General features: G+C 50.5%; 1 protein-coding gene across 1 annotated transcript; it reads left to right on the top strand.

Moving 5' to 3' along the window:
• The first annotated feature begins 1,218 nt into the window (after window positions 1–1,218).
• LOC133341770 (uncharacterized) lies at window positions 1,219–12,141 on the top strand. Its single transcript, XM_061550455.1, has 3 exons — window positions 1,219–1,783; window positions 8,925–9,027; window positions 9,489–12,141. The coding sequence occupies exons 1-3, from the start codon at window positions 1,589–1,591 to the stop codon at window positions 9,902–9,904; spliced, it is 714 nt and encodes a 237-aa protein (XP_061406439.1). The 5' UTR covers window positions 1,219–1,588; the 3' UTR covers window positions 9,905–12,141.
• Window positions 12,142–13,894: the final 1,753 nt, after the last annotated feature.

Genomic DNA, 13,894 nt, shown 5'->3' with positions numbered 1-13,894 from the left:
ACGCGCACTCACGCACTCACACACTCACACGCACACTCATGCACTCACTCACACACTCACGCACTCACTCACACACTCACTCACACACACGCACGCACTCACTCACACACTCACTCACACACACGCACGCTCACACACTCACGCACTCACTTACTCACATGCACACACGCTCACGCACACACTCACTCACACACTCACTCACTCACACACACACACTCACGCACTCACTCACACACTCACACACACGCACGCACTCACTCACACACTCACTCACACACACGCACGCTCACACACTCACGCACTCACTTACTCACATGCACACACGCTCACGCACACACTCACTCACACACTCACACACTCACTCACTCACACACTCACACACACACTCACACACTCACTCACACACTCACACACGCACACTCACGCACTCACTCACACACTCAGGCACTCACTCACACACTCACTTACTCACACACACGCACGCTCACACACTCACTTACTCACACGCACACTCACTCACACACTCACTTACTCACTCACACACTCACTCACACAATCACTCACACTCACTCACTCCACACACTCACTCACGCACTCACTCCACTCACACACTCACTCACTCCACACACTCACACACTCACGCACTCACTCACACACTCACGCACTCACTCACACACTCACTCACTCACACACTTACTCACACACACTCACTCACACTCACTTACACACTCACTCCACTCACTCACACACTCACACATTCACTTACTCCACTCACACACTCACACACTCACTCACTCCACACACACACTCACACACACTCACACACTCACTCATTCACTCCACTCACACACTCACTCACTCGCACACTCACACACTCACTCATTCACTCCACTCACACACTCACTCACTCGCACACTCACACACTCACTCATTCACTCCACTCACACACTCACTCACTCGCACACTCACACACTCACTCATTCACTCCACTCACACACTCACTCACTCGCACACTCACACACTCACTCACTCACACACTCACTCATTCACTCCACTCACTCACCTACTCACGGTCCCACGTCTCATCTCATCCGAACTCTCCCGACTATTTTAGCGTTTAGTTTCTAACCAGGAAAGGCCGACCGAGCTGTAACAGCTCTCCTCCAGAGGCGAGCTGGGCACACAAACGATGAGCTCAACGCCGCGGGCTTATTGATGCCCGTGTCGATGAATGAATGAAGAATGAATGAATAATGAATGAAATCTCCACGTGCCCTCTCGCCTTGCCCTGCAGGGTGCGCGCTCGAGCAGGAAGTCGCTGCTGTCCGAGTCGGACGTTTTCTGTGCGTCCGGTGACGACGGTGACGGTGGGTGCGACTGCTTCCGTGGGCTTAGCTACTACTGCTGCTACTACTACTGCTGCTTCTTCTTCTGCTGCTACTGAGACGCGCTGTGTGAGAGCCACTTTAATGTAAACCTCGCCACGAGGGAGACAAAGGCGGCCAGGCGTGGTGCTGGTCACCTCCCCCCTCCAGTACTTGCCCCAAGCAGTGTGTGTCAAGCGGGAAGAGCTCGGGTGAAGTGAAAGATGTCTCGATCTGCGGCTGTGCTGTGTCTACTGCTGCTGGTGGTGGCGGTGGTGGTGGTGACCGTCGCCCACGCGGCCAGGCACGATGACCGGGACGAGCAGGAGAGACCCAACGTGTTCAGACAGGCGGCGCAGGGAGTCTGGGACGGCGCTGAGATGGTGCTGGGAAGAGACACCGTGAGGTCCATCGTCAAGGTGAGTGATGGATGAGTCGCGGTGTCGGAACTTGTGGGGGAGGGAGGGAGGGGGGGTGAGAGATGAAGGTGGCTGGGAGTGCTTCTGCTCAGATCCAAACACACGTGGCGGGGCTCTTTGATAGGTGCTCGCGAACAACGAGCCTTGCCTTGTGTGTGTGTGAGATCTTTAGATGTTTTCTTGAGTCATTGGGAGTTTTTGTTGTGTTTTGCGGAGTGGTTAGCGCTCCACCAGACGACCAACATTAGCGGGTTATTTTCTAAATCGGTCCCCGTTCTGGGCTTCCCCCTTAAGCCTTACATGTTCGTGTCTGTTGGGGGTGCGACATCACAACTGGGACGGCAAAGACGGCTGGGAATGGGTCTGGCCACACACCCACGTGCCGGCCTTAATAGGTGCTCGCTAACGGGCATTGCCTTCATCCAGCGGTGGATATATCGTGCCTGATGATGAGGATAAGAAGCATACGGGCGACCCTACAGGCTATGCGTACAACGAATTGCAGATGATAATAGTTTTTTTAGCCTTCTATCTGGCAACAAAACTGACACCTTTTTTACAAGGAGTCATGTTTGCATAGACCACAATACCTGCAGCCATAATGCAAACAATATTATCAGAGTTATGTTTTTTGTTTGCATTATGGCTGCAGGTATTGTGGTCTATGCAAACATGACTCCTTGTAAAAAAGGTGTCAGTTTTGTTGCCAGATAGAAGGGTAAAAAACCAATTATCATATTTTTTACTGGCAAATGAGGTTCCAATGGTGTGAATTGCAGATGGTTTTAGTTCACCAAAGTTCAGTGACAACGAATTCTCACGGCGTTCGACAAAGTTCTGTCGCGAAATTGTAACGTATAAAGTTGTCAGATGGGGAGACGAGGCCACCTGCTAGTGCTGCCTTATCCTGTGATGCTGGGCCAGCATCACAAAAAATCCCTTGGCCTCGTCTCCCGACAGCTGACGAGATTGGGTGCATTGATCACGGTAACAATGATGGCTAATTATGGCGACTTTTTCCATAACGTGTCATCTGAAACGCATTTGAAAGAGCGCCCCCAGCGGCAGCTGTCTCTGTTGGGGTACAAGGATGACTCCACATCTGGCCTGAAAACGGGTATTAGTCCGCCAGTAACGGAGCAACGATCGTTATGTCTAATCGATGATTGCTAGCTATACTATAATCCCAGTGGCGGTCGCGAGGCCTCGTGAAGGACGCTGCTACTGGACAGTTGGAGGAAGTCGCCCTCCAACATCGACAGAGGGCGGAGGAGCGACGCTCACAACGAGCGGAGCGCCGGGCGGATAAAACGCAGCAAGTTGGCACAGTAGGGGGCACAGGTGGAGCATCGGGCAGTCGTCTCGGTCAGTCGACCCTTGTGGCACCTGGGTCTGCACCATGATCTCCTGCCAGCGGGCGTTCGACACTTCACGTGGCCTCAACGTGCACCTAGCCTGGCACAAGCGCCGTGGTGACGTCACCGCCACTTACTGGCGAATGGCGCTTGTTGTTACGCTGGTCGAGCGAGGAGGCTGATTAAGCAACCTTCATGGACATATTCTTGGTTCTTTCGGTAAAGTCACGTAGAAGGGAAATAATATAAATATAAAAAAAATTCTCACGACATTTCTTGCTGTGGATTTCACACCTGATGGTGATTGCTCGTGTTGCAGTCGAAACGTCGTGAGAATTGTTATTGTTTTATATAAAAATTATTTTATTATTTCCCTTCTACGTGACTTTACCGAAAGAACCAAGAATATGAATCCCTACAGTCACGAAAGCTGTAAATCTTCATGGACATGTTCAGCAGATCTCTGCTGCGTTGTGCAAAAAAATAAAAAAACCCCATCAAAATTAACATGCCCTCCTCACGTGCTGATGTGGAGAGGTAGGAATGAGAGTGTGTGGAGGGGAGGAGAAGGCACGCCCTGACGCCTGCCGGTTTCTCCCTCCACATTTAAAATCAACGTGCGTTTAGAGCAGAGGTCGCAACCGGGTACCCGATACCTGGCTACCCGTACCCGGCCGGGTACGGGTATGGGTACCCGTTTGCGACCCTTGTGCGGCCGGGTACGGGTACGGGTAGACCGTGAGTCACTGGTGAGTAACCGTTTGTCACTCATTTCCCAACGTCTTGTCTCTTCTCACAATTCAAGTTCCTAGAATCAACCCACCCGCGCCTGCAACATGGCTTCATCCCAGAGGTCGCAATCAGATACCTGATACCCGTACCCTACCCGTACCCAGTCGGGTACCCGTACCCAGTCGGGTACGGGTAGGGTACGGGTACGGCCGGGTACGGGTACCTGTTTGCGACCCTGGTGCGGCTGGGTACGGGTACGGGTAAGGAATCAAAACCTGTTTGCGACCTCTGGTTTCGAGTATTTTGCCGCTATACATTTCCACACGATAAGCCACTGTGTCGACCTATCATTTGTGGCCAGGTCGCTTCTGACAATGAGCTATACAGCTCAGTGGGCCTTACCTGGTAAAATGACATTTAAAAGTTCAATAGTTTTAATCGTGTTTTGAGAGTGAGATGAGAGCGAAGCGGTTACTAGTTGACTGTGCCGGTTGGTGGCGGGTTTTCACGCCACATTTATATTTTGCGACGACGTTCGCGTAAACTGTTCATGCTACCACGCACCCGCGTCTCGAGTGATTAGTTTGATCCGCGGTCCACCGGGGGTGACCACAAGAGGTGGCGCCGTTCCTTTGGGAGAGTCGCGGTACACTTGGGACGTCGGCCGCCAAACTTGAAGTGAGCGCAGTTTGCTGGAATTTTTACGCATCAAGAAGTGGGGGGTGGGACGCGTCCCAAAAAGTGGCAGCCGTCTCCCTCGAACTGAACCGTCGATCGCTCGGGGACCGGTCGCAGATGCAATGGTGGCCTTTATTAACGATGTCAACATAGTAATAGGTTTTTACCCTTTCAACTGGTACAGTGAGCATATCATTATCATCATCATCAGAGTTGTTTCTTTTTGTTTGCATTTTGACTGCTTGTGTTGTGGTTATTGCAAACATGACGCCTTGTATAAAGGTGCCAGTTTTTGTACCAGTTGAAAGGGTAAAAACCTATTACTATATTTTGCCACTGGTAAAGGAGATGTCTCATAGTGATGTGAACATAGGCCACGTGATTTTGATTCCCCGGCCCTGGCTGACGTCTGAACCAGTGCGCTGGCCTCTCCTTCGCTCAACCCTCACTGACCGGCGTGGTGAAGTATCGCTCGAACAATCCCCCGAGATCCACTCTGGTGTGTGGGCAGGCCTCCACATCCAGCAGTAGATCGATTGGTAAACGGCTCTCAATAATTACTTGATGTTAACGGCGCTTAGCGTTTGCTTTGACGGCGTCATAAAGAACTAACCTCGCCTGCACACTTTGGGCGTGTCGCTCGGAATTAATCTGTGCTTTTCCAAAAGCACGCATTCCAAAAAACACGCGTCAGAACCTTTTCTTAAATCTGGTGGCCCATGGCCACGTTTTACACTTGGAAGGAGCTTTGGTTATTCGTTGGCAATTTAGAGATATTAACTACTTTACTGTGTGCTGCTGACTACTCGCTATGGAACACTGCCGGTGGCTCACCTTGTCTAATTCACAGCTCTCTGTCAGTCCGCTGCTGGATGAAGACTTCCCCCATGACGTTTGGTTCACGGGCCTGGGTCGTTTGATCAAACTGGACCACGCTTGTCGGTGTGGGTTAATGACGTCTGGGGTTTGCGACCTGTTTAGTTTTTGACCCTGATGTTAGCCGTGGCTGGGATATCGAACTTGGAGTCGTGAGCTCTTATAAGTGCAGTGCTCTTAACCGCTTTAGACGCCGCTGTACCCCACGCACCTTAAGTTAAAATATCAGACGGCCGTCACGCACGTGTCAGATGCGAAACGCGAAACACAGTGGGTTTGCGGTCCTTGTTGAGCGACGTGAGAGTTGGGAGGCGGTAGTGATTTGTCATGGGGCTTGTTGGACTGTACTTCACCGTGCTGCTGGTGGTGGTGGTGGTCAGTGAGCGGGTTTCGTGAAATGTGTGCGTAAGCCTTCATCGATTGGCTTATTGATGCGCGCCTCTGAATTGTCGATGGTGAGTTACACATGGGATCGGCCTTTCGATGCACACCTGCGTCAGGACGCTTTATCGGCTCACACTATCATTGCATCTGGCAGCCATGGTCGTTTGTGCTTCTGCGGGACACGAAGCGAGGACCGATATATACTCTGGTTACACAGTTCCGTGTCTCTCGCCGCCTAGGCATCGCCCTCTTTTGCCGCACGCGCGAATGCCCGTGTCTCTTCGTGCGCCAGCTGTGCCTTACAGTGTGCGGACTTGCAGGGCCCGCATTTTGTCGAGCTCGTCGGATTTCACGGCGTTTGTCCGAGTGCCACGCGGACGGATCGGGTTTTGCTCCCTGAGGTCGTGTGCTCTTTTTTTTTCCCTCCCCACCCCACCCACTCCAACCCTTATTCGGACAGAGGCTTGCGAAGCAGACGCCGCTCGGTACAGAGTCGCTTTTGCAAACTTCGCCGATTGCAACCGCTATGCAAAGGACATCATCGCCCGCAGCTTCCTTGCCGCTGTGCGGCGTTGGCGGCGAGGGCCCGCACGCCTCCGCACGCGATTAAATCGGCTCAAGCCGTGAATTGTGTTCAATTATTTCGGGATTAAATTTGTAAATGCGGTGCCGCGGACACGTGCGTCCATTCGTCCATCCGTGTGTTGTTCGGGCAGCACAGTAGAACGTGTTCCGTTCATTGCGAAGGCTTTGTCCTGCCGCTGCATTGGGGCAATAATGCTGCAACAATGCCCCAATGCAGCGGTGGTGCGACGTTCACTACCTCACCTAGTACACGGGAGGTCGTGGGTTCCAGTCGAACCCTGACGCCTGTATATTTTGGGTTTGCACGTGCTCCCCGTGGCCGCGTGGATTTTATCCGGGTCCGCCGGTTTTTCCCTCCTCTTTAAGGATCTACATCACACGTTTAGAGTGTTTGGCTGCTGTACATTTCCACGCGACAAGCCGCTTGGTTGGGCTAATATTTGTGGCCAGGTCGCTTTTGACAAGGAGCCGTATAGTTCAGTGGACCTTACCTGGTAAAATAAAAAATGCTTCTAGTTTAGGGAGGGCCACCCTTGAATTATTGAGTTGTGCAAAAACAGCCTCGAGAAAAAAAAATGTGTCGTGTCACCTCATGCGTGTTCCACACGGTGCACGCACACGTATGTGTGTGTATGTGCGCGTGCGCATCTCAACAGCAGTCGCTGTTCGAGTTAAAAGGACGCGTTCAATAATTAATAACGAGCCTCACGGCTATGCAGGTGACATCAGTTGGGGGGGGGCAGGAGGGGGCATCGCATTCAAATTTGCCCGTGGCCCCTAGGAGTGTTCCAGCGTGGTGCCCCGTATTGTCCCACACGGTGTGTCTTCAAGTGCACCGTGAATAAAAATAACACCCGGCACTGGGCAGTATCGGTGGTGATAGTGCGGGGGGCGGGGGGTGCAGCAGCAGAACCTCACAAATACAAAGGTCCCCCGTGTAGCCTGAACAGACTGTTGTGGCAAGTGCTGTGAGCTATCCCCTATGACGGTGGGCACAGTGGCACACGAGGGGCTGCGTGGCCTGCACCACGCCCAACCTCCTTTGTCTCCCCAGTGGCGATGTTTTTTGTTACACACAGCACCAGGTACTCGTTTGAGGCTGAGTAGACCTAAGGGAAGCGCAGGACCGGTTCGGATAATCGTCGGTGGCCGCGAGCGGGAATCGAACTCTGGCCGCCGGGCTCGTAGGATAACCGCTACGAAGGCAAAGATCCCCCGTATAGCCTTAACGGACAGTAGGGGCAAGTGCTGTTAGCGAGCACCGATGAATGGGGGTGGGTGGCCAGGACCAGCGAGACACCCCCCACACACACATGTCCAGGACACCCGTGCAGTGCTGTGACGCTCATCGCAGCTGTTGTGCGCGTGTCTCGCGCTGTGGCACAGACGGGTTTCCACTGCACACTGGGAGCGTGATGTCAGCCAGGAACGTGAGCCCAAGTGCGGTTCGAGTATCGTGCAGCGTGACGTTACTCCAAACCAAACACAATTGGATCTATAACAATAGGTATAAAATATCTCTAACAATAGGTATAAAATATCCATTACAATAGGTATAAAACATCTCTCTAACAATAGGTATAAAACATCTCTAACAATAGGTATGAAAACATCTCTACAATAGGTATAAAACATCTATAACAATATGTATAAAAACATCTCTAATAATAGGTATAAAAACATCTCTAACAATAGGTATAAAAACATCTCTACAATAGGTATAAAAACATCTATAACAATAGGTATGAAAATTTCTCTAACAATGGGTATCAAAACATCTCAAACAATAGATATGAAAAATCCATAACAATAGGTATAAAAACATATCTAACAATAGGTGTAAAACATCTCTAACAATAGGTATAAAGCATCTCAGACAATAGGTATAAAACATCCATAACAATAGGTATAAAAACATCTCAAACAATAGGTATAAAACATCTCTAACAATAGCTATAAAAACATCTCAAACAATAGGTATAAAAACATCTCAAACAATGATAGCAGAATACATCCTGAACAGCATTCCCTCGTCATTTGTGAGGGATACGTTCCGGAGATGCTCGTGAGTAGCTAATTTCGCGGCAAATGATGGTGGCCTTTTATATGAATTACCTGAAATACATAAATAATCTATTGAACGCATTGAAATTGTCATAACACAAAAAAGATTGCTTATGTTTAACATGAATAAATAAATATTGAAGTATGAATGAACAGTTTATAAATGAACTTAACTTATCGCTTGATCTCACCGCTTGATCTCATCACTTTCTCGCATCACATTCTCGCCCGTCACTTTATTTTCACTCTCTCACCTCGTCACTTTATTTCAGTCTCTCTCGACGCGATAGTCACGATTCGCGGGTAGCCAAAATCGCGGATGAGCGAGTTCGTGAGTAATGACGGAATGCCGTACAACAACAACAGCAACAAAAATGTTCGGCTATGCAACAGCACCGATGTAGGTAAAGGTGTACATTGTAGTAGTACGAGTGAAAGCAAAAACACGGTTTTGTAATTCTCCGCAGGGGAGCGGCGTGGCTCGAAGGCAGCTCGTCACCGCTGTGGACGCCTGTCTGGACTTTCTGGCCCGGGTTGCCCACGACTTCTTGGAAATTCTCGGATATAAAGGTGAACGGGGGGTGGTGGTGGTGGTAGTGGACATACTGTCGGTTGCGCATTGATTCATTGGTTCGTGTTTAATGCACAAAAGCGTGGTCACAGTCGGTGTACGACGATAGGCAGGCGAGCGAGCGTCGCCCCCTCGTGTGCTTGCTGTGCTTTGCATGGATGTTGCATGCACGTTGAACTTCTTTCGCACCGTACGCCGCCATCCGTGCTCATCGGGGGTTGCGGGCCCTCCCAATTTCCTCTCGCGACGCTCATCGTCGGCGTCGGTCCAAACCTCCCAATACACCACCCTCCCAAGTGGACAGTCCCCGAGTAAACGAATGCCAAACAAAACTGACGCGCCGAATAAAACGGCGCGCGGGACATTCTGCCAAAGTCGGTGAAAATCACGCGATCTCCATCGCCCGTCCGTTCATCCGTGCGCGCCTGTCTCTCCCCCTCGCCCGCCCGCCCGTCACCAGACATGGACATCTGGGGGCTGCTGGACGTGAAGACGCTGCTCGCGTCGCCGGGCAGCCTGCTGGCGCTGCTCGTCGCGCTGCTCGTCCTCTACCAGCTCTCCTTCTTCCTGCTGGCGGCGGCCTGCGCCGCGGCGTTCTCCCTGCTGGGGCCCCTGCTCGCCGGCGTCGTCCGCGTGCTGTTGCTCGGCCTGCTGGCCGCCTACCTCTCCGTCAAGTACGAGGCGGCGCCCGAGAAGGCCGTCGCCGTCATGGTGGTGGCCGTGGGGCTCTACCTGTACTCGGGCTCGCTGGGACGCGACGGCTCCCAGGGGCGGCACGTGGACGCGCGCCTGCGCCGCATCGACGAGCGCGTCAGCAGCCTGAGCCGTCGCCTTGATGGCATCGAGCATCGCGGCGGAGGCGACTCCGCCGAATAAGCGGAGCCGTACACGGAGCCGTCGACCGTAGAGCCTCACCCCCCCACCCCCCCCATCCGCCCCATCTGCCCTACCCGATCCCCCACCCCGAGACCGCCCGGCTGAGTGGCAACGGGGGGGGGGTGGGGCAGGCGATCGCGCGCTCGATGTCGTCCGTGAGCCACCCCCCCCGGACAGATATCTTCACTTGTCCGGTGCCACCTGGGGTGGCGTCACCCTCGGGCGGTTTGCAGTTTTCTTCGCGTGGGCAACAATGGTGATTTTGGGCCGGGCAGTGGGGGTGGTAATGGAATGATTAAAACGCTGATTTGCCGAATAAAAATGAATCGGCACCGCTGAAGTTCTTGCTACCCTTGGGGCGGTACCAGATTCTGCCGGGGGCCCATGGACTCCGTTGTCTGTAAAGCCGTGGGTTTATTCGAACTCCAACCCTCGTGATCGACCACCACCACCGAGGGAGAGAGCGAGAGTGAGCGCCTTCCCATGTTTACCGGTCTACTCCGTTGGGAATGCAATCCAAGTTGTTATAAACGCCGCATGCGTCTCACGAGTGCTAAACGATGGCCCCGCCGTGTCTTCATTCAAAAGATGAAGGCAAACATCCCCACACCCCCCCAACACTCCTCCCCGCGCATAGCCTTTAACAGACTTGTGGGGCAAGTGCTGTTAGCGAGCACCGATGAAGGCCGGGCTAGCACCACGCCCGGCCGCCTCTGTGTCCCCCCAGTGATGATGTTAACACACCGCGACAGGTAACGATTTATGGCCGAGTCGACCTAGCCGAGGCTCATGACTGGTTCAAAAATTCCCTGTCACTGTTACTGGTCGCGAGCAAGAATCGATCTTGGGGTCGCGGGATTCGTCGAGCAGCGCGCTGACCACTGCGCCACCGCTCACCAATGGTGCGTGACTCACGCACACAAGATCTAAATCTTAATTTGAATCGGGGCACATTTCACAATCATCAGGCTTGTGCAGCGTGTTACAACCTTACCTGCAGCTGAATGGAGGTGCCTTGGTGAGTGGAGAGAAATTGAGTTTGAGAAACGCTATTTTCTCAAACTCTGGTTTCTTAAACTTCATTGATTTGAGTGAACCAGTTATGCTGTGTTTGGGACTTTCCACGTGCGTGCTGTGTGGTTTGGTTTGTTCATGATCGGGAGATGGTGCGGCGGATCAACAGTTGTTTGAACCCTTTCCCATTCCGAGACGTTTGCAACTTACAGGGTCTGTCCCGTTCACCGATGAATCTCGGAACGCGCAAGCGATCCGCGTTGATTTTATTTAGAGAGGCGTAGCGCCGCGGTTTTTAAAAGACATCGCACTCACCGCAAAGAACTGTAGCGACACGACCGCACACTACGATAGCTGGCGCCAAACTGTGCGACGCGCCCTCTCCGCATGGCGTTGTGGGAGCCTCGGTCCGTCTTCCGACCAGAAGACGAGCCGTAAACACACGTCGTCGGAATGGGAAAGGCTTAATCAGCAAAGGCAGTCTGGAGTGACGTTCTCGTCGACGCTAACATCTCCGTGAACTTTCATCTGGTGTTATGAGTCAGGATAGCGGAAGAAATTTAAAAAAGGAAAAAAATTCTCTCAGGTTTTTCCAACGCATTGTCACGTTTGTAGCGATTAAACGGACGTGATATTTAGAAGTCAAGAGCAGATTTCTTGCACGATTCATGTTACGAAGAGGGTGGACGTCTGCCAAAGCAAAATAATGCTAATATTTGGAATGCGAGTTGGCTGTAGTTATTATAAAAAAAAAACATTTTGAGAGATCGATGTTGCTAAATCACTACTGCCCATAAAGTAACCACCCTCGTATTGTGAAGTATTGGGCGATATAATGATTTTGGTTTTAAATAATAAAAATAATTATTTTGAGAATAACACATAAAAATTAGTTGTTACTCCATGCCGCTTAGATCGTGAGGCTAAAGAGTAGTGCTTTATAACTACCCTGTAAATAAAGGTTTGACAATGGTGGCAGCACTGCATTATTTTCACGATTGAGTATTTAATAAATTATGTACTTTCTGCAGGAGGCGCTTTATTTTAAAATGTAAGATCATGCCAATAACACTAATTTGATTTCTGATCGTAATCTAAACAGACAACAGTCGCTGGATCATCTATTTACACTTCACAATCTGCTGCACAGAACTATGGTAAAGAGACCTGAGACTGATTTCACTAGAAACTCCTTAACGAATCCGCTGTCCCCCCCCCCCCCCCCCCCCCCGATACAAAGTCATATCGCCGCTAGTTTTCAGTAAATATAATGAAAGCCCTTTTTTAACACTGGCCGCTCGAATCGGACGGAATGTTTCGACTTCAACAAACCTGCTGCTTATTCAAACTCTCGTACAGGTTTAAGTCTTCTTGGTTCTTTCGGTAAAGTCACGTAGAAGGGAAATAATCAAGTAATAAAAATCAAACATAATAAAAAACAATTCTCACGACGTTTCGGCCACAACGCAAGCAGCCATCCTGTTCTTCACCCGAGGACGGCTGCTTGCGTTGTGGCCGAAACGTCGTGAGAATTATTTTATTATGTTTTATTTTTCTATTTAATTATTTCCCTTCTACGTGACTTTACCGAAAGAACCAAGAAGATGAATCCCTGCAGTCACGAAAGCTTTAAATCGAGGTTGAAGTATTTTTCTTTTTTCGCCGTTGTGCCGTTGCACGGCTCTCTCCCCGTGTGTTTCCAGGTGTGCGTTGCGGACGGACAAACACATTTGGGGCGATGGCGTGCACGTGTACGTCTCACTTGGGCTCCTTGCACCTATTTTATCGGTTACTTTCATGATTTAACCTTGGTAAAAGATAAAAAAAAAGTTTTCTCTGGATTGTAATGCACGCTGGAACTGTAGGGCTTTTGTAGGTTTCATTATGGTGCGTGGTGTATGTGTGTTTGATAATCCCATTTGTTTAGGGTGAACGTGTCCTTGGCTAATCGTCTACTTCTGCCCTCAAGTGGTATGCGGTCCTACTGCCCTGTAACATCTTTAAGGCAAATTGTAAAATAAATGAACATTTAAGGAGACACCTTTTTTTGGGGTTTTATGCGAAGTAGGCTTTCGCGAGCTGTATCCATAGTAGAGGTTTCTTTGGGTTAGATCGCGTAAACATACAAATGTGTCGTTAAACCCGCCACCACCCGACACAGCCAATTAGTAAGGTTTGTCACGGAAACAAAACATTGATGATGCTAGCTGTAATTACTGGCGAAACTTCGCACTCAGATTGTAAATGTTGTGGATTTACTCTCCAACACGCCGGTGTGCTGAACTAGTAACGAATTGGCACGTTCTGTTTACGTGACAAACCTTACTAGTTGGCTGTGTCGGGCGGTGGCGGGTTTAGCGACACATTTATATTTAAACGATCTAACCTAAAAAACCTATATTATGGATCCTTTTTGCATTTGTTTTGTTACTGATGATTGTGAGTTGTATGATCCACTGGTCCCATATGCATCCAACAAAGACAACACCAACACATCTATATGCGTGTGCCTTTCAGGAGCAAGATCTCACAAAATCCAACCGTAATATCTGTAGCCACCGTAGAACACAACCCAAATACAGATATTAAACCTCGCCTAAATAGAGCACATCTCATGGCCAACGAATTCCATTTTACGAACAGAATATCATCGAACGCATTTAAAATGTAGGGTTAATTCCAGCGAATCTTGGCCACGCGTTGAGGTGTTCTGAAGTCTGGGAGCAGTCGTCGCTTGTTACTTCGGTTTTCCCTGGAAAGCCTCGCTGAGTCTCGTGACACATTTTCGCGTGAATCCTGCCAAGTTTTCCCCAGTGGGGGCGGGAGTGGGGAGGGGTTACGACGAATTGCTGCGTGTTGTTCCACTCAAGTCATTTGCGGATACATCTTTACCCCTTTCCCGTTCCGTTGACATGGCCACATGTTATAACCCGACAAAGCGGATTATCACGTGGACATTTATAGCAGCCGAATACT

This window comes from Lethenteron reissneri, chromosome 12 (assembly GCF_015708825.2).
Source record: "Lethenteron reissneri isolate LAM-NWPU_2019-01 chromosome 12, ASM1570882v1, whole genome shotgun sequence".
Lineage (NCBI taxonomy): Eukaryota > Metazoa > Chordata > Hyperoartia > Petromyzontiformes > Petromyzontidae > Lethenteron > Lethenteron reissneri.
This window is presented reverse-complemented; position numbering and strand designations above follow the sequence as displayed.